The 19505-nt window shown below is 47.3% G+C and overlaps 1 protein-coding gene across 1 annotated transcript in view; it reads right to left on the reverse strand.

Annotated features, from left to right (window-relative positions):
• Nucleotides 1-19186, reverse strand: part of LOC120058618 (UHRF1-binding protein 1-like) — a 37326-nt gene extending 18140 nt beyond the window's left edge. The window contains exons 1-9 of the mRNA XM_039007377.1: nucleotides 19173-19186; nucleotides 18584-18746; nucleotides 17062-17100; nucleotides 16759-16850; nucleotides 16394-16583; nucleotides 15397-15537; nucleotides 14990-15160; nucleotides 4228-4411; nucleotides 3798-3884 (exon numbers count right to left, since the gene is read on the reverse strand). Of these exons, the coding sequence (XP_038863305.1) occupies nucleotides 3798-3884; nucleotides 4228-4411; nucleotides 14990-15160; nucleotides 15397-15537; nucleotides 16394-16583; nucleotides 16759-16850; nucleotides 17062-17100; nucleotides 18584-18746; nucleotides 19173-19186 (1081 nt within the window). The remainder of the gene's footprint in view (nucleotides 1-3797; nucleotides 3885-4227; nucleotides 4412-14989; nucleotides 15161-15396; nucleotides 15538-16393; nucleotides 16584-16758; nucleotides 16851-17061; nucleotides 17101-18583; nucleotides 18747-19172) is intronic.
• Nucleotides 19187-19505: the final 319 nt, after the last annotated feature.

Below are 19505 nucleotides of genomic sequence, written 5' to 3' on the forward strand. Positions count from 1 at the left end.
GCAGGGCCTGGATTCACCTCTACATCGCCAGAGGAACAGAGGAGGAGTAAGATACGGATACGGCTAAAAGCTATGAGAATTGGTCGTCTAGGACGTCCGGAACAGAGAGTAAAAGGAGTAGGTTTCTGGGGGCGATAAAATAGCTTCAAGGTATAATGTACAGACAAAGGTATGGTAGGATGTGAATACAGTGGAGGTAAACCTAGGCATTGAGTGATGATGAGAGAGATATTGTCTCTAGAAACATCATTGAAACCAGGTGATGTCATCGCATGTGTGGGTGGTGGAACTGAAAGGTTGGATAAGGTATAATGAGCAGGGCTAGAGGCTCTACAGTGAAATAAGCCAATAAACACTAACCAGAACAGCAATGGACAAGGCATATTGACATTAAGGAGAGGCATGCTTAGCCGAGTGATCATAAGGGTCCAGTGAGTAGTGAGGTTGGTTGGTCACGGCGATTCAGACAGCTAGCCGGGCCATGGGTAGCAAGCTGGCAGAAGATGGAGGTCTGTTTTTAGCCACCTCGTGCGTTTCCGTCGGTAGATTAGTGGGGTTCCGTGTGGTAGAGGGGACCAATCCAATTGGCAAAATAGTTATAGTTATAGTGGCCCAATAAATTTGTCTGATAGACCTATTCAGATAGCAGCCGATAAGACAGCTAACGATTAGCGGGCCGCAGATGGGCGTTCAGGTTACGTCGTGACAGAGGGGACAGTTGGATAACTTCCTCGGGCAGATAACGTCGGTAGTCCAGTCGTGAAGACCCGGTGGGGCTGCATCGGCAGTAAAACGGGTCCGGATAGGTGATTGTAGCCCAGGAGTGGCTGATGGAACTCTTCAGCTGGCTAGCTCCGGAATAATTGATGTTTGCTCCGGGATTGACGTTAGCCAATAGTCACTCGGATAGCAGCTAGCTAGCTGCAAGATCCAGGTGTAAATGTCCAGAGCTTGCGGTAGAAATCCGGGGATATGGAGAGAAAATAGGTCCGGTATGCTCTGGTCTGAGTCGCAGTGTACAAAACTGGCGATAGCTTTTCGAGCTAAAGGATAGCTGATGACCGCCAACCGTGGTTAGCTGAATACTAGTGAACTGGCTAACTTCTGGCTAGCTTCTGTTGTGGATTTCAGAATTGAGGTGAATAACACTTATTTTTATTGGTGAGGCGGGTTGCAGGAGAGTGTTTTGAAGTTGAGTTTTTAGAAAAAAAGATATAAAAAAGATATGTGAAGAAAAAAAAAAAATATATATATATATATATATACACACGGGACACGACAAGACGAGGACAAAGGACGTCTGACTGCTATGCCATCTTGGATGATTGAAGTCCACCTGTGGTAAATTCAATTGATTGGACATGATTTGGAAAGGCACACACCTGTATATATATGGTCCCACAGTAACAGTGCATGTCAGAGCAAAAGCCAAGCCATGACGTCAAAGGAATTGTCTGTAGAGCTCTGAGACAGGATTGTGTCGGGGAAAAGATCTGGGGAAGGGTAACAAAAAATGTCTGCAGCATTGAAGGTCTCCAAGAGTTTGCCAAAAGGCACCTAAAGGACTCTCAGACCATGAGAAACAAGATTATCTGGTCTGATGAAACCAAGATTGTACTCTTTGGCCTGAATGCCAAGAGTCACGTCTGGAGGAAACCTGGCACCATCCCTATGGTGAAGCAAGGTGGTGGCAGTATCACGCTGTGGGGATATTTTTCAAAGGCAGGACCTCAGACTGGGGTGAAGTGTCACCTTCCAACGGGAAAACTACCCTAAGCACACAGCCAAGACAACGCAGGAGTAATAAAAAAATAGAGTTTAAGTTACCTGTGATGAATGTTGAAAACAAAAACTGTAATTTCTATATGCAGGAAATCTTATTTTAATAATGGGTACTGTAAGAATTGACTACCAAAGTGTGAGTCATAATTCCCATGACACCTTCCAGCAAAATCTGAAAAGTGGTTCCTTCATTCATTTATTCCATATGATATTTTTAGATTCACTTAAAATAAGGTCTGTGTTTCGTGTAGGCTTACACCACCGTGCCAATTTGATATCTGTGTAGATATCCATAGGACAAGGTAACTCTGATCAATATTGGCTAAATATAAACTAATATGAATTTTTTGTGGAGTGGGTTTATTAAAATATGTTGACAAACGTTACCTTATCCTAGCGAGATTTACACGAGTATCAAAACACCTAGGCGGTTTAAGCCTGCACGAAACGGAGACCTTATTTGAAGTAGATCAAGACATTCCCTATGGAAGACATGAACGGTAAAATAACGAAGGAACCCCTTTCATGTTCAGCCGCAAATTATTCTAGGAATTAGGACGCGTCGACTATTTCTTTCTATACCATTTTTTTTATTTCATATACCTTTGACTATTGGATGTTCTTATAGGCACTTCAGTATTGCCAGCCTAATCTCGGGAGTTGATAGGCTTGAAGTCATAAACAGTGCTGTGCTTCAAGCATTGCTAAGAGCTGCTGGCAAACACAGTAAAGTGCTGTTTGAATGAATGCTCACGAGCGTGCTGCTGCCTACCACCGCTCAGTCAGACTGCTCTATCAAATCATAGACTTAATTATAATAAACACACAGAAATACAAGCCTTTGGTCATTAATATGGTCAAATCCGGAAACTATAATTTTGAAAACAAAACGTTTATTCTTTCAGTGAAATTCGGAACCGTTCCGTAATTCATCGAACGGGTGGCAACCCTAAGTCTAAATATTGCTGTTACATTGCACAACCTTCAATGTTATGTCATAATTATGTAAAAGTCTGGCAAATTAATTACGGTCTTTGTTAGGAAGAAATGGTCTTCACACAGTTCGGAACGAGCCAGGCGGCCCGAACTGCTGCATGTACTATGACTCTGCTTGCACTAAACGCAAGAGAAGTGATACAATTTCCCTAGTTAATATTGCCTGCTAACATTAATTTATTTTAACTAAATAGTTAAATATATACTTCTGTGTATAGATTTTAAGAAAGGTACATTTGTGCAAAGATTGTGCTTTTTTCATAAATGCGCTTTTGTTAAATCATCACCTGTTTGGCGAAGTTGAAGTAGGCTGTGATTCGATGATAAATTAACAGGCACCGCATTGATTATATGCAACGCAGGACAAGCTAGTTAGCCTAGTAATGTCAACCATGTGTAGTTAACTAGTGATTATGTGAAGATATATTGTTTTTTATAAGATAAGTTTAATGCTAGCTAGCAACTTACCTTGGCTCCTTGCAGCCACAAGGTCCTTTTGATGCTGCACTCGCATAACAGGTGGTCAGCCTGCCACGCAGTCTCCTCGTGGATTGCAATGTAATCGGCCATAATCGGCGTCCAAAAAGGCTGATTACCGATTGTTATGAAAACTTGAAATCGGCCCTAATTAAATCGGCCATGCCGATTAATCGGTTGACCTCTAATTAAAACTGTTGTTTTCCCCGTGACTGCAATAATTTTCGTGCATTGACTGCTTGTCAGAATGCATGTTTCCCTCCCTATGGCACTTGTAACGTGAATGTTCAAGAGGAATCTCTCTCTCACATAGCACACACAACAACAAGCTGACAAGGTAAATAGGTTAACTATTCCACTATGGGGTTATCTGTTTTTTCTATTCATTAGTCATTTTGTTTGCAAAGGAGAAGTAAATGTGGACTGTTTTATCATCTTCAAAGTGCGCCTCGGCAGAATTTTTTTTTCATGTTTCATATTATTTTGCCGTAGCGCAGCGCAATATATAAATGACTGCAGCGGAAACACTGAAGTACACTCACCAGGCCGGTGGATGGGGTAGTAGTCAAAACCCAGCTTCCGGAAGGTCAACTGCATTGCACCCTGGGAGCCTGGAGGTGGAGGCTCATCTGTGTGACATGAGAAGTCAGAGGTCAAAAGCTTTGTTCACCTCTGACAACTAAGTTCCATCATCAAGATCCTAATTGTTGTAATTAAAGAATATTAGGACAACCAGAAAGTATAGATTGGATCTCTTCAGGAAAGAAAAGGTCATACTCTCCGAGGGTGCCTCAGGGGGAGTAGGATATGCAAAAACAAATTTCCATTTCGCACCACGAACTTGTACAGGTTACACACTTGTATATGTGTGAAACAGGAAAAATATAAGCACCCCCTATTTGACCTTTGTTATAGGCTAATTCTGTACACTGACATTTTTGGGGTGTCTGTGGGATAGTCTGTGGGACTAACCGGGATCTGCTGAGGAGCTGTCGTTACATATGTGCAGATCTAGACGAGAGATGAAGGTGTGGTAGGAGGACTCTTTGACGTCGTGTTGATCAAAGTACTGGTCCAGGGTACTGGGTACACCAACGCTGGGAGGGGGTGAAGGGTCTGTCCATAGATTGTGGATACCAGGGGATGGGGGTGCAGTCTGTAACACAAAATCATACCATTATTATCTCTAACTATCACAAAGACTATTATAATATCCAGACCAGCCATACTCAACAGGCGGACCCAGAACGGGGTCAATACCGACCATGGGTCCCGACACATTTTGGAAATTAGTCAGGCTTTTACCTTAGGCTACTGCTGTTGAGAGTAGTTAGAGTTTGAAATGTGGTAATGCATGGGCAGTTTGTCATTCACTGACAGAACTTAGGGAGCTACTTATAACCTGTCAGAAATATCCAGTTGATCAACTAGCTCATGTTAGCTTTGTAGGTAAAATATAATAACCAGCCATCTAAATCTTCTAATTACCATGGCCAGTTTATGTGCCCAAGGGTGTCACACCCTGATCTGTTTCACCTGTCTTTGTGATTGTCTCCATCCCCCTCCAGGTGCCACCCATCTTCCCCTGTGTATTTATACAGGTGTTCTCTGTTTGTCAAGTCAACCAGCGTTTTTTGTATCAGCTCCTGCTTTTCCCCAGTCTCTCTTTTCTCGTCCTTCTGGTTTTGCCCCTTGCCTGTCCTGACCCTGAGCCCGCCCGCCTGACCACTCTGCCTGCCTGCCGTCCTGTTCCTTCGACACGGTCTGCATCTGGGTCTTACCTTTATCCTGATAAAGGGCCTCGACCCCAAGAGGGCCACCATTGATTTTGTTGAGTCAATCAGGTATCAAAAAAATGGTATTTACTCTAACAAATGGGGTGTGAACAGTTTGCGGTTACATGCATTATGAGGAGGGGTTCGTGGGAGAGGTGAAGAATGTTTTTTACACCCCATTCTCCGGGAGAGAAGCTACACGGGAGCTAACCCAGTTTCGGCAGGACTCCTGCAGTGTGGCTGACTATGCGGTGGATTTCCGCACATTGGCAGCGGAGAGTGCTTGGAACCAGGAAGCACTGTTCAATATGTTCCTGCACAGCGTCTCGGAGGAGTTCAAGGACGAGCTTGCTGCTCGGGATATCGATTCCCTCATCACGTTGACCATCCGAATCGATGGGCGACTACGGGAATGACAGAGGGAGAGGAAATTCCACTTCGCTCGCACATCCAGGGATTTCACCTTGCCTCCGAGTCGTCCCGGAAGTGTCCGATGATCCCATTGCCGAGAGAACCCGAGGCCTCCCGACCTTCCCCCAGAGTCGCCGGAGACGGCTGAGTCACCGCTTCCCGAGCCTACGCAACTAGATAGAGCTGGGCTATCGCCAGCGGAACGGCAATACAGGATCAACATTAAGAGTTGTCTCTATTGCAGGACTCTTGGTCATTTTGTGTCCCCTTGTCCTTTAAAGAGATCAGGCTCACTGGTAGGAATGAGTACTTTGGTGGGTCATATGGAGAACTTTCCCGCTTCCCTTGCTCGCACCCCTGTTCATGGCATTCTGCTGTGGGGAAGCCAGTCTTAAACTCTCCGGGTCCTCATTGACTCTGGGGCCGCTGAGAGTTTTTTGGATGCTACCCTGGCTTCCGAGCTGAACATCCCCTCTCAGCCCCTCTCCACTCCCATGAATGTTAGAGCGCTGGATAGGCGCTCTATAGGCCAGGTCACTCATATTACCACTCCCATCAACCTACGGGTGTCAGGGAATCACAGCAAGAATATTCAATTCCTGCTCATCAAGTCTCCTCAGATTCCCGTGGTATTGGGTTTCTCCTGGCTCCAGCGACACAATCCCCTCATCTACTGGTGCCATCATGGGCTGGAGTCCGTTCTACCACACTCAGTGTCTGAAGTCAGCGCAACCTGCCCCGGGACGTCTTCCTGGGGGCTCGGAAGGTGCCCCGGACCTCTCCACCATTCCCGTGGAGTACGAGGACCTTCGGGAGGTGTTCAACAAGGCCCAGGCCACTTCGCTTCCGCCGCACAGAATATATGACTGTGGGATTGACCTTCTACCTAGCACGACTGTACTCGCTGTCGGGACCAGAGAACAAGGCTATGGACACCTACATTGGGGACTCCCTAGCTGCAGGATTTATACGTCATTCGTCCTCTCTTTGCCCGTGCATCGACTACCGGGGACTCAATGACATAACTGTGAAGAACCGCTACCCGCTACCACTCATCATCTCGGCCTCGAACTGCTCCAGGGGGCCACCGTGTTTTACAAGCTGGATCTATGGAATGCCTACCGCCTGGTGCGGATACGGGAGGGAGATGAAGACCGCCTTCAACACGGCCAGCGGCCACTATGAGTATTTGGTCATGCCATTTGGCCTCACCAACGCCCCTGCTGTGTTCCAGGCTCTGGTAAATGATGTTCTCCGTGACATGTTGAACCGGTTCGTCTTCATCTACATCTTCATGACATCCTCGTCTTCTCTCGCTCCCCCCAAGAACGTGTGCTCCAAGTCCGACAGGTTCTTCAACGCCTCCTGGACAACCAGCTGTTTATCAAGGCAGAGAAGTGAGAGTTCCATCGCTCAACCATCCCCTTTCTGGGGTACATCATCTCTGCTGGGAGTGTCCAGATGGATCCTGGGAAGGTGAGAGTGGTGGTGGATTGGCCCCAGCCTTCGTTCAGGGTGCAGCTGCAACGTTTTCTGGGGTTCGGCAACTTCTATCGCCACTTCATCCGGGGTTACAGCACCCCGACTTCCCCCGTCAGCACTCACTACTCCACTCACTACTCCCAAGGTTCCGTTCACGTGGTCCCCTGCTGCTGAACGGGCGTTCCGGGACCTCAAACACCGCTTCACCACTGATCCCATCCTAGTTCATCCTGACCCTTCCTGTCAGTTTGTGGTGGAGGCCGATGCATCGGATGTAGGAGTGGGGGCGGTCCTGTCCCAGCGTTCTGCCCTGGACCTGAAGCTACATCCCTGCGCCTTCTTCTCCCATCGCCTCACCGCCAGGGAGAAAAACTACGATGTGGGAAATTGTGAGCTTCTCGCAGTGAAGATGGCATTGGAGGAATGGAGGCACTGGTTGGAAGGGGCGGAACAGCCGTTCCTCATATGGACCGACCACAAAAATCTGGAGTATCTCCGCACCGCCAAACGCCTCAATTCCAGGCAAGCTAGATGGGCTCTGCTGTTCACACGGTTCAACTTCTCTCTCTCATATCGGCCGGGATCCAGGAATGTCAAGCCAGATGCACTGTCTCGCTGTTATAGCCCCACGGCTATTACCCCAGAGCCCGAGACCATCCTTCCCACCTCGTGCCTGGCAACGGCACTCAGCTGGGGGGGAGGGTCCCGATAACCGGATGTTCGTGCCTGACACGGTCCGCTCCGCGGTCCTCCAGACTGACGCGGTCCGCTCCAGTCCTCCAGACTGGCCTGCCACCCAGGTTCCTGCCAGACCCTAGCATTTGTGCGACGACACTTTTGGTGGCCCACCATGGTCCCTGACATCTCCGCATTTGTCACCGCTTGCACAGTGTGTGCTCAGAACAAGACTCCTAATCAAGCTCCGCTTGGCCTTCTGCAACCTCTGCCTGTCCCTCACCCTCCTTGGTCCCACATATCCCTGGATTTCGTCACGGCTCTCCCCACGTCTAAGGGCAATCCTGCCATCCTGACTGTGGTCGACCGGTTTTTCAAGGCCACCCATTTCGTTCCTATCCCCAAACTAGCCTTGGCCAAGGAGACGGCCCAGCTCATGGTGTAGCACGTCTTCCGGATCCATGGACTGGTCTCCGACCGGGATCCTCAGGTCTCATCCCAGTTCTGGAAGGTGTTCTGCACTGTCACTGGGTCGTCAGCCAGCCTGTCCTCTGGGTTCCACCCACAGTCCAATGGCCAATCGGAGATAGCCAACCAGGACCTTGAGACAACTCTGCACTGCCTGGTCTCCGCCAACCCCACCACCTGGAGAAAGCAGCTTGTGTGGGTGGAATACGCACGCAACACCCTTCTCTGCTCTGCCACGGGCCTATCGCCCTTTTGAATGTTCCCTGGGTTATCAGCCCCTGTCTCTTCCCCAAGCAGGAGGAAGAGGTCGGCGTACCTTCTGCCCAAATGTTTGTCCGCCGCTGTCGTTGTACCTGGAGGAGAGTCCAGTCGTCCCTCCTCAAGACCACCTCCAGGTATCGATGACCTGGACCCAAATTTGTCATCCAAGTCTGGCATTCTCTGGATTTATGGTGCTTTCAAGAGAACTGGGAACTCAACAAAAAAATAACAAGGTTGAATCATGACGTCAGTGATGTTCAGGTCGGAGCTCTAGATAGAGGCCAGAGTTCCCGACTTGGAATTCTGAGTTGGAGCAGGCAGGGGAAGCAAAATCGTGATTGTTTTGCGACGCTCGCAGATAGCCAATGATTTCTTCCAAACCACTCATTGTTACATTTGCAGTTTGGGGAAGGACCTTTCCTGTTTCAGCATGACAATGTCTCCGTGCACAGTGAGGTCCATACAGAAATGGTTGTCGAGATCAGTGTGGAAGAACATACAGAAATGGTTTGTCGAGTTCGGTGTGGAACAACTTGACTGGCCTGCACAGAGCCCTGACCTCAAGCCCATCGAACACCTTTGGGATGAATTGGAATGCCGACTGCAAGCCAGGCCTAATCACCCAACAACAGTACCCGACCTCACGAATGCTCTTGTGGCTGAATGGAAGCAAGTCCCCGCAGTAATGTTCCAACATCTAGTGGAAAGCCTTCCCAGAAGAATGGAGGCTGTTATAGCAGCAAAGGGGGGACCAACTCCATATAAAAATGCTCATGATTTTGGAACATTTGGCCATGTAGCGTATAATGTGATTTGAATTAATTTTATCTGTGGCCAATAACCTTGAGCCTTCTTGGACGGGCACCGACAGACATGGCAGCTCTGCTTCTAGCTGCTAAGAAACTTTGCAGTATTGTTTTGTTGTTATTTCTTACATTATTAGCCCATAACATTTTTTGTGTTATTACATACAGCTGGAAAGAACTTTGGGATTTCAGCGCAGCGGTAACTCACCAGCATTCCGACCAGAAATATAACTTTCCCGAATTGGATCCTTTGTTCGTACCCCCCAAGGCAATTGAACTTATTCCAGAGGCTGCTCCAAGACGCCACCGGCGGGGAAGAGGTATTTGGAGTGGACTTCAAGTCCAACTCAGGAGACGTGCACACCATCCACTGCTTCCGAGTATATTACTCGCTAATGTTCAGTCCCTGGACAATAAAGTAGACAAGCTCAGGGCAAGGGTCTCCATCCAGAGAGACATCAGGAACTGTTATATACTCTGTTTCACGGAATCATGGCTCTCTGGATATACTGTAGCCATCCACACAGCCAGCTGGGTCCTCAATACATTGTGCAGACAGGAATAAAGAACTCTCCGGGAAGAAGAAAGGCGGAGGTTTATGTTTCATGATTAACTACTCATGTTGTGGTTGTGATAATGTACAGGAACTCAAGTCCTTTTGTTCACTCAACCTAGAATACCTCACAATCAAATGACGACCGTATTACCTCCCAAGAGAATTCTCTTCGGTTATAGTCACAGCCATGTATATTCCCCCTCAAGCCGATACTACGACGTTCCTCAAGGAACTACACTGGACTTTGTGCAAACTGGAAACCACATATCCTGTGGCCGCATTGATTGTAGCTGGGAACTTTAACAAAGCAAATTTGAGAAAAACGCGAACGAAGTTCTTTCAACATATTTCCTGTAGTACTCACGCTTCAAAAACTTTTGACCTTTGTTACTCTCCATTCCGGAATTACTGTAAAAGGCCCACCCTGAGGCCTCCCGAGTGGCGCAGTGGTCTAAGGCACTGCATCGCAATGCTAGCTGTGCCACTAGAGATTCTGGGTTCGAGTCCAGGCTCTGTCGCGACCGACCGCGACTGGAAGACCCATGGGGCGGCGCACAATTGGCCCAGCGTCATCTGGGTTAGGGAGGGTTTGGCCAGCAGGGATGTCCTTGTCCCACCTCGCACTAGCGACTCCTGTTGCGGGCAGGGCGCAGTGCACACTGACACGGTCACCAGGTGTACGGTGTTTCCTCCGACACATTGGTGCGGCTGGCTTCCAGGTTAAGTGGGCATTGTGTCAAGAAACAGTGCAGCTTGGTTGGGTTGTGTTTCGGAGGACGCACGGCTCTCGACCGTCGCCTCTCCCGAGTCTGTACGGGAGTTGCAGCGATGAGACACGACTGTAACTACCAATTGGATACCAAGAAATTGGGGAGAAAAAGGGGTAACAATTTTTTTAAATAATAAGGTCCAACCTCCTTCAGCAAATCAGATTACGACGTCATTCTGGTCCTCCCTTCCTATAGGCAGAAACTCAAACAGGAAGCACCCGTGCTAAGGTCTATTCAAAGATTATTTTGATCACGCGGACTGGGATATGTTCCAGGTTGCCTCTGAGAAGAACATTGACATATACACTGACCCGGTGACTGAGTTCATCAGGAAGTGTATAGCAGATGTTGTTCCCACTGTGATTATTAAAACCTACCCAAACCAAAAACCATGGATAGATGGCAGCATTTGCGCAAAACTGAAAGCGTGAACCACCGCATTTAACCATGGCAAGCTGACTGGGAATATGGTTGAATACAAAAAGTGTAGTTATGCCATCCGTAAGGCAATCACAGGCAAAACTTCCGTACAGAGACATAGTGGAGTTGCAATTCAACGGCTCAGACACGAGATGTATGTGTCAGAGACTCCAGACAATCATGGATTACAAAGCGAAAACCAGCCACGTCGCCGACACAATGTCTTGCTCCTGGACAAGCTAAACACCTTCTGCACTTGCTTTGAGGATAACACAGTGCCACCGACGTGGCCAGCTTCCGAGGACTGTGGGCTCTCGTTCTCCATGGCCGACATGAGTAAGACATTTATTTAAGCGTGTTAACCCTCGCAAGGCTGCTGGCCCAGACGGCATCCATAGACGCTCCCTCAGAGCATGCGCAGACCAGTTTACAGAAATATTCATTTTCTCCCTATCCCAGTCTGATGCCCCCACTTGCTTCAAGATGTTCTTCATTGTTCCTGTACCCAAGAAAGCAAAGGTAACTGAACTAAATGACTATCACCGCGTAGCACTCACTTCTGTCATCATGAAGTGCTTTAAGAGGCTAGTTAAGGATCATATCACTTCCACCTTACCTGACACCCTAGACCAGGGGTGGGCAACTCCAGTCCTCGAGGGCCTGATTGGTGTCACACTTTTTCTCCATCCCTAGCAAACACAGCTGATTAATCAAATTGCATTTTAAATTGAAGATCATGATTAGGTGATTATTGGAGTCAGATGTGTTAGCTGAGGTTGGGGCAAAACTGTGACACCAATCAGGCCCTCGAGGACTGGAATTGCCCACTCCTGCCCTAGACCCACTTCAATTTGCATACCGCCCCAATAGATCCAGATGATGCAATCACCATCACACTGCCCTATCCCATCTGGACAAGAGGAATACCTATGTAAGAATGATGTTCACTCATTACCGCTCAGCATTCAACACCATAGTATCCTCCACATCATTAAGCTTGGGGACCTGGGTCTGAACCCCGCCCTGTCCAACTGGGTCCTGGACGTCCTGACGAGCTGCCCCCAGGTGATGAAGGTAGAAAACAAGACCTCCACTACGCTGATCCTCAACACAGGGTCCCCACAAGGGTGTGTGCTCAGCCCCCTCCTGTACTCCCTGTTCACTCATGACTGCATGGCCACGCATGCCTACTACTCAATCATCAAGTTCACAGATGATACAACAGTAGTAGGCCTGATTACCAACAGTGTTGAGACAGCCTACAGGGAGTAGTGGTGCCAGGGAAATAACCTCTCCCTCAACGTGAACAAAACAAAGGAGCTGATCGTGGACTTCAGGAAACAGCAGAGAGAGCATGCCCCATCCACATCGATGGGACCGCAGTGGAGAAGGTGAAAAGGTTCCAGGTCCTCGGCCCCGAAGACCCTCAAACTTTATCAGATGCACCATTGAGAGCATCCGGTCGGGCTGTATCACCGCGTGATACGGCAACTGCACCGCCTGCAACCGCAGGGCTCTCCACAGTGGGTGGTGCCGTCTGCCCAACGCATCACCGGAGGCACACTGCCTGCCCTCCAGGACACCTACAGCACCTGATGTCACAGGAAGACCAAAAAGGATATCAATCACCCGAGCCACGGCCTGTTCACCCAGCTATCATCAGTACAGGTGCATCAAAGCTGGGGCCGAGAGACTGAAAAACAGCTTCTATCTAAAGGACATCAGACTGTTAAATAGCCATCACTAGCTGGCTACCACCTGGTTACTCAACCCTGCACCTTAGAGGCTGCTGCCCTATGTAAACTCAGCAAAAAAAGAAACGTCCTCTCACTGCCAACTACGTTTATTTTCAGCAAACTAAACATGTGTAAATATTTGTTTGAACATAACATTCAACAACTGAGACATAAACTGAACAAGTTCCACAGACATGTGACTAACATAAATTGAATAATGTGTCCCTGAACAAAGGGTGGGTCAAAATCAAAAGCAACAGTCAGTATCTGGTGTAGCCACCAGCTGCATTAAGTACTGCAGTGCATCTCCTCATGGACTGCACCAGATTTGCCAGTTCTTGCTGTGAGATGTTATCCCACACTTCCACCAAGGCACCTGCAAGTTCCCAGACATGTCTGGGGGGGAATGGCCATAGCCCTCACCCTCCGATCCAACAAGGTCCCAGACGTGCTCAATGGGATTAAGATCTGGATTCTTAGCTGGCCATGGCAGAACACTGACATTCCTGTCTTGCAGGAAATCACGCACAGAACGAGCAGTATGGCTGGTGGCATTGTCATGCTGGAGGATCATGTCAGGATGAGCCTGCAGGAAGGGTAGCACATGAGGGAGGAGGAAGTCTTCCCTGTAACGCACAGCGTTGAGATTGCCTGCAATGACAACAAGCTCAGTCCGATGATTCTGTGACACACCGCCCCAGACCATGACGGACGCTCCACCTCCAAATCGATCCCACTCCAGAGTACAGGCCTCGGTGTAACGCTCATTCCTTCGACTATAAACGCAAATCCAACCATCACTCCTGGTGAGACAAAACCGCAACTTGTCAGTGAAGAGCACTTTTTGCCAGTCCTGTCTGGTCCAGCGACGGTGGGTTTGTGCCCATAGGCGACATTGTTGCCGGTGATGTCTGGTGAGGACCTGCCTTACAACAGGCCTACAAGCCCTCAGTCCAGCCTCTCTCAGCCTATTGCGGGCAGTCTGAGCACCGATGGAGGGATTGTGCGTTCCTGGTGTAACTCGGGCAGTTGTTGTTGCCATCCTGAACCTGTCCCGCAGGTGTGATGTTCGGATGTACCGATCCTGTGCAGGTGGTGTTACACATGGTCTGCCAATGTGAGGACGATCAGCTGTCCGTCCTGTCTCCCTGTAGCGCCGTCTTAGGCGTCTCACAGTACGGACATTGCAATTTATTGCCCTGGCCACATCTGCAGTCCTCATGCCTCCTTGCAGCATGCCTAAGACACGTTCACGCAGATGAGCAGGGACCCTGGGCATCTTTCTTTTGGTGTTTTTCAGAGTCAGTAGAAAGGCCTCTTTAGTGTCCTAGGTTTTCATAACCGTGACCTTAATTGCCTACCATCTGTAAGCTGTTAGTGTCTTAACGACCGTTCCACAGGTGGTTGTTCATTAATTGCTTATGGTTCATTGAACAAGCATGGGAAACAGTGTTAAAACCTTTTACAATGAAGATCTGTGAAGTTATTTGGATTTTTATGAATTATCTTTGAAAGACAGGGTCCTGAAAAAGGGACGTTTCTTTTTTTGCTGAGTTTACATAGATATGGAATCACTGATCACTTTAATAATGTAACATTGGTCACTGTACTAATGTTTAAATACAATTTTATTCATTTAATCTGTATTCTACTGTTTTCCAGTCAATGTCACTCCGACATTGCTTGTCCTAATATTTGTATATTTGTTAACTTCATTCTTTTACTTTTAAATTGTGTGTATTGTTGTGAATTGTTAGATACTACTGCACTGTTGGAGTTAGTAACACAAGCATTTCGCAACACCCGAAATAGCATCTGCTAAATATGTGTACGCGACCAATAAAACTTGATTTGATTTCTAATGTAAATCTTTGGCTACACCCAAGGGGGCTATAACTGCCTAGCTCTCCCTGTAGATTCTACGATGACGTAGTGTCCCCATGAGTGACAGAACACTGAACCAATCACGGCGCAACTACAGAAGACTATCGACACTTACACTCAGTATTTTCCGCTGGCTGCCCCTCCACCACAAAAAACACTGAGCTCGTCTGAAACACCTGCATTTTGGAGCTGCTTTACTCAAGAAAGGTACCACGTTCGTATGCAGCTTTATTGTTTGCAAACTGATATGTGACACGAATTAATGCCAAAATAACATGCAAAACAGGCACACAGAGAATAAATACATGTTTTATTTGTTTTAGATAAATATGCAGGGCTCAAAACAGGTTGGGCTCTGCCCCACCTACCCTGAATGACGGGTCGCCACTGAATATAGCTAGATTTGACATAGAACTGCAGTACAAAATAAGTGCAGGCTGCAGACTCTGCTGTTGTTAACACATATAAAAGGAAGGCGGGAGGACGGTACCTGTTGGGACTCTGCAGCCATATTCTTCCTCTGCTGGGCAGACTTCTCCATGGCCTCACTTAGGGACTTGGCGTAGTGGATGACAGCTTTGAGCTGAGAGTCCGTCAGCACCCACAGCAGGTCGTCCAAAATGAAGAGCAGCTTAGAGGCCAGAACATTACAGTCCTTCACCTGGGATATGATTAAAGACAGAGGAGAAACCTAGTTAGTCATCATGTTACAGAGGAAGCCATTTTACATTCATACAATGACTGTGTGTTTATTTACTCTGAAGCACCTTGAGAACAGTTGACACAGTTGAGACAGTTGAGCATGTGAGAAAGAAAGTGTAACGTGGTTAAACTGTTGGGGAAAAGTCACATCAAGTAAACCCCACCCTCCTTGGCCCACCCATGGCCCAGTCTTACCCTGCGCTTCAGGGCGATCCGGATGCGTCCCTGGTTGGTAATGAGGCGTAGTGGGATACTGCTCAGGTCCTGGTCTTCACTCTCTATGGCATCAGCCTCTATACGCAGACTCTGCCAGTTGATCTCCTTAAACGTCAAAACCTGGGGAGTTGCACAAAACATACACAGACAGACAAAGACACAGACACACGTATATACATATTAGGGAACCATTGTATGGGACGAGCTACAAGTACACTGGCCTAAAAGTCTCCTTACGAGAAAAACAGGGAGACCATGTAAACGAGGTCATTTCTAAGGATAACGCAGACGCATTTCCTGATCTCAATTAGAGGGGCTGGAAATCATGACCAATAAAACACTGAACAATTGGCCTAATTAAGTGATATTTATTGCTGGCCTGAAAAACAAATAAAGTGACTCTGTAGGCTGGACATACTGTACTAACTGTACCATGAAACCTGGACATACTGTACCATGAAACCTGGACATACTGTACTAACTGTACCATGAAACCTGGACATACTGTACCATGAAACCTGGACATACTGTACTAACTGTACCATGAAACCTGGACATACTGTACTAACTGTACCATGAAACCTGGACATACTGTACCATGAAACCTGGACATACTGTACCATGAAACCTGGACATACTGTACTAACTGTACCATGAAACCTGGACATACTGTACCATGAAACCTGGACATACTGTACCATGAAACCTGGACATACTGTACTAACTGTACCATGAAACCTGGACATACTGTACCATGAAACCTGGACATACTGTACTAACTGTACCATGAAACCTGGACATACTGTACTAACTGTACCATGAAACCTGGACATACTGTACCATGAAACCTGGACATACTGTACCATGAAACCTGGACATACTGTACTAACTGTACCATGAAACCTGGACATACTGTACCATGAAACCTGGACATACTGTACTAACTGTACCATGAGACCTAATTTTGTGGGCGTACCTCTCCTCTCTTGGGGTCTGTGATGCGGGTGTAGCGGAGGTCAGTCTTCTGCCATTTGGGGTTGAGACTGTTACCCTGGAGCTGCCAGAGCTCGAAGGAGGCGTGGAAGGCACGGGACTGCACCTTGATGGTGATGGAGTTGATGATGACAGACATACCCTCCACCACCTTCTCAGCGAAGCCATACTCACTGCAGCAAGACACAAGAATAGACAGATAAGAATATGACCGAAGACAGTGGGTTTTCAGTCAATTATATCTGTCCAGAGCAACAGTTATATACAGTATATAATAGTATAAAATAAATGGATCTATCACAAATTTCCCTCAAAAGGTTCCAAACAGACAGAAAAGGTAAGGCTTACCTCTGGCCAGCAGTGATGGCAATAGGGGAGGGGCCATTTGGTGCACGGGGCTCCTCACACGTTCTCATCTCCACCTCCACCTTGTCCAGGAACTGCGGGGGTTGGAAGAAGTGTGCATAGTGTTGTGGCAGAATCAGATTTAGCTAGGTGACAATAGTTACCATAGTTCAGCACAGCAGGGGTGGATGCAGTATTACAATAGTAAACCAATACACTTTACTACAGGATAAATTAAATGGAGAGAGAGGAGACTGAGCAGGACAGAAACTTGTGGAGGAATAGAACAAAGGGTATAATTCATACCAGGCAGATGGGGCTGGTCTTCAACTTTGTCCATTGTATCTGAGGGAGACATAACAGCAGGGGACCAGTCAGGACGGCACAAACACTTTCCTCAGCACTGTTCTACTGGACTGTTTATCATTCACTGTGTGCAAGATACACAGAGTGGCTTGTGCTTTTAGACCTCTCCTTGTAGACAAATACCCAACCTAGACTGGCTTCAAATGAGTAATCTTGAAGATAAAACATTAGTAAGGGGACATCTGATCTGGGCCATACAAAGACAGCCCAGCTAATTTCCAATCTGATCTGCAGTCCACATCTTTCTAAACAACAGGTTGAGCAGGTCATTCAGGGCTTCGGTGTGGTGCTGTGCTAGCCTCTGGCCTTTTGTGTCCTTCCCCCTCATGCTGCTCTCTCGCTGTTATCTGAGGCTAGCAGTGGGCCTGGAGATGTGTCCACTGATCTTAGTGTTATTGGACAGTAATGCTGCTTATCTCTGCCGTGCTGCCAGTGTGTGTAGCCTATGCCCTCTGCGGCTTTCATTGATGTAGCTAAAGGCTACACTGTGAAACCCCAATGACATGGTCTTGTCAAACCGTTCACCATACGTTTTGCCTGGTAGTGATTTACTACTTTCATATTAATCTGCCATTGGTCAGCAAATATGACCAAGTGTTTCCCCTATATTCATTTAGCAGTGGCGGGCCCTCGCTGCTAAATAGTTGCTGCCAAGAAATATGAAATAAATTGGGATGGTAAAACATTGTCAGTTAAACTTAAACAACTAAAACCAGATATAAAGATTGTAGAAATTATATATTTTTTAAAATAAGATCATCTTTGAGAACTAACAATCGTCAATAAAAACTAGGAGTCAGAGAGAATCTAAAATTCCCAAACTTTTATGGCATGGAGCCCCCACTGATTTTGTTATAATATTTGAGACACTCAGATAGCACAAGAACACGGCATAAGCCATGACAAAATGTATAGAATTGCAGGAAATTTGCTTAAAAACTGATTCCCCCCCGCCCCCTCAGCCCCATGACAGAATGTGTAGAATTACAGGAAACTAGCTTTAAAACTGGGACATTTTCTCTCCGCCCCATGGCAAAATGTGTAGAATTGTAGAAATGTGCTTTGAAACAGCAAAATGTCTGCAGCAAAGAGGAAGGCCTTTAAAATCTTTGGTCAGAGACTGTGCAGTTGGCCACATCCACTACCATGCCTCCCACCACACTATCTTTTCCACCGCTGCTGAAAAAACACTGACCTTAAACTACTAAATTAATGCAGTGACATAATTCTGGAACACTCTTTCTTATCTGTACACAGCCATTGTCATTGAGGAAAGACATGGTTTATTATAAGAATAACACAGTTGAACAGTGTTTCCTCCGACACATTGGTGCGGCTGGCTTCCGGGTTAAGAAGCACGGTTTGGCGGGTCATGTTTCAGAGTACGCATGACTGGACCTTCGCCTCCCGAGCCCATTGGGAAGTTGCAGAGAAAATAAAAAGAATAACACAGTTGTCTCACCCTGATTGCAGCCTTGTTGCAGTAGACCCGGGTGACAGCCAACCAGGTGGGCAGGTCCAGCATGTTCTGCAGCACCTCCTCATCCAGCTCCAGGTTGGACAGCTGACCCTCGCCCTTCAGTGTGCTCAGGTTTATCTTGTCTGGAGACAGGTTCTTGGTGAACCTTCATACAAAGGAATGAGAGAGGGGTAAGTTCAAGAAACCATCAAACCTGGACATACTGAACTAACTGTCAGCATTGAGCCCCGATTGATTTTGTTATAATGTTTGAGTCACTTAGATAGCATAAGAACATGGAATAAAAACCAGACGGGTCACCAAAATAGTTTACACGTCATGCATGTGTGGTTTACGAGGGTTCGAAGGCTATTCAGGTTAGCCAGAAGCTAACCTGAAGCTAGCCAGAAGCTAGCCAGAAGCTAGCCAGAAGCTAACCTGAAGCTAGCCAGAAACTACCCAGAAGCTAGCCAGTTTACTGGCTAACGTTAGTTTTTCAGCTAACCACGGTTTGTGGTCATCAGCTATTCCTTTAGCTCGTTAATCAATCGCCACTTTTGTACAACGTGACTCAGACCAGAATATATCGGACCTATTTTTCTCCATATCCGCGGATTTCAACCGCAAGCTCTGGACATTTACACCTTGATTTCGCAGCTAGCTAGCTGCTACCCGTGTGTCTATTGGCTTACGTCGATCCCGGAGAAAACATCAATTATTCCGGAGCCAGCCAGCTGAAGAGTTCCATCAGCCACTCCTGGGCTACAATCACCTATCCGGACCCGTTTTACTGCCAATGCGGAGCCCCACCGGGCCTTCACGACTGACTACCGACGTTATCTGCCCGAGGGAGTTATCCAACTGGCACCTTCGTCGCGACGTTACCTGAACGCTCATCTGGGGCCCGCTAATCGTTAGCTGTCTT

The sequence above is a fragment of the Salvelinus namaycush genome, chromosome 14, assembly GCF_016432855.1.
Source record: "Salvelinus namaycush isolate Seneca chromosome 14, SaNama_1.0, whole genome shotgun sequence".
NCBI classification, from domain to species: domain Eukaryota; kingdom Metazoa; phylum Chordata; class Actinopteri; order Salmoniformes; family Salmonidae; genus Salvelinus; species Salvelinus namaycush.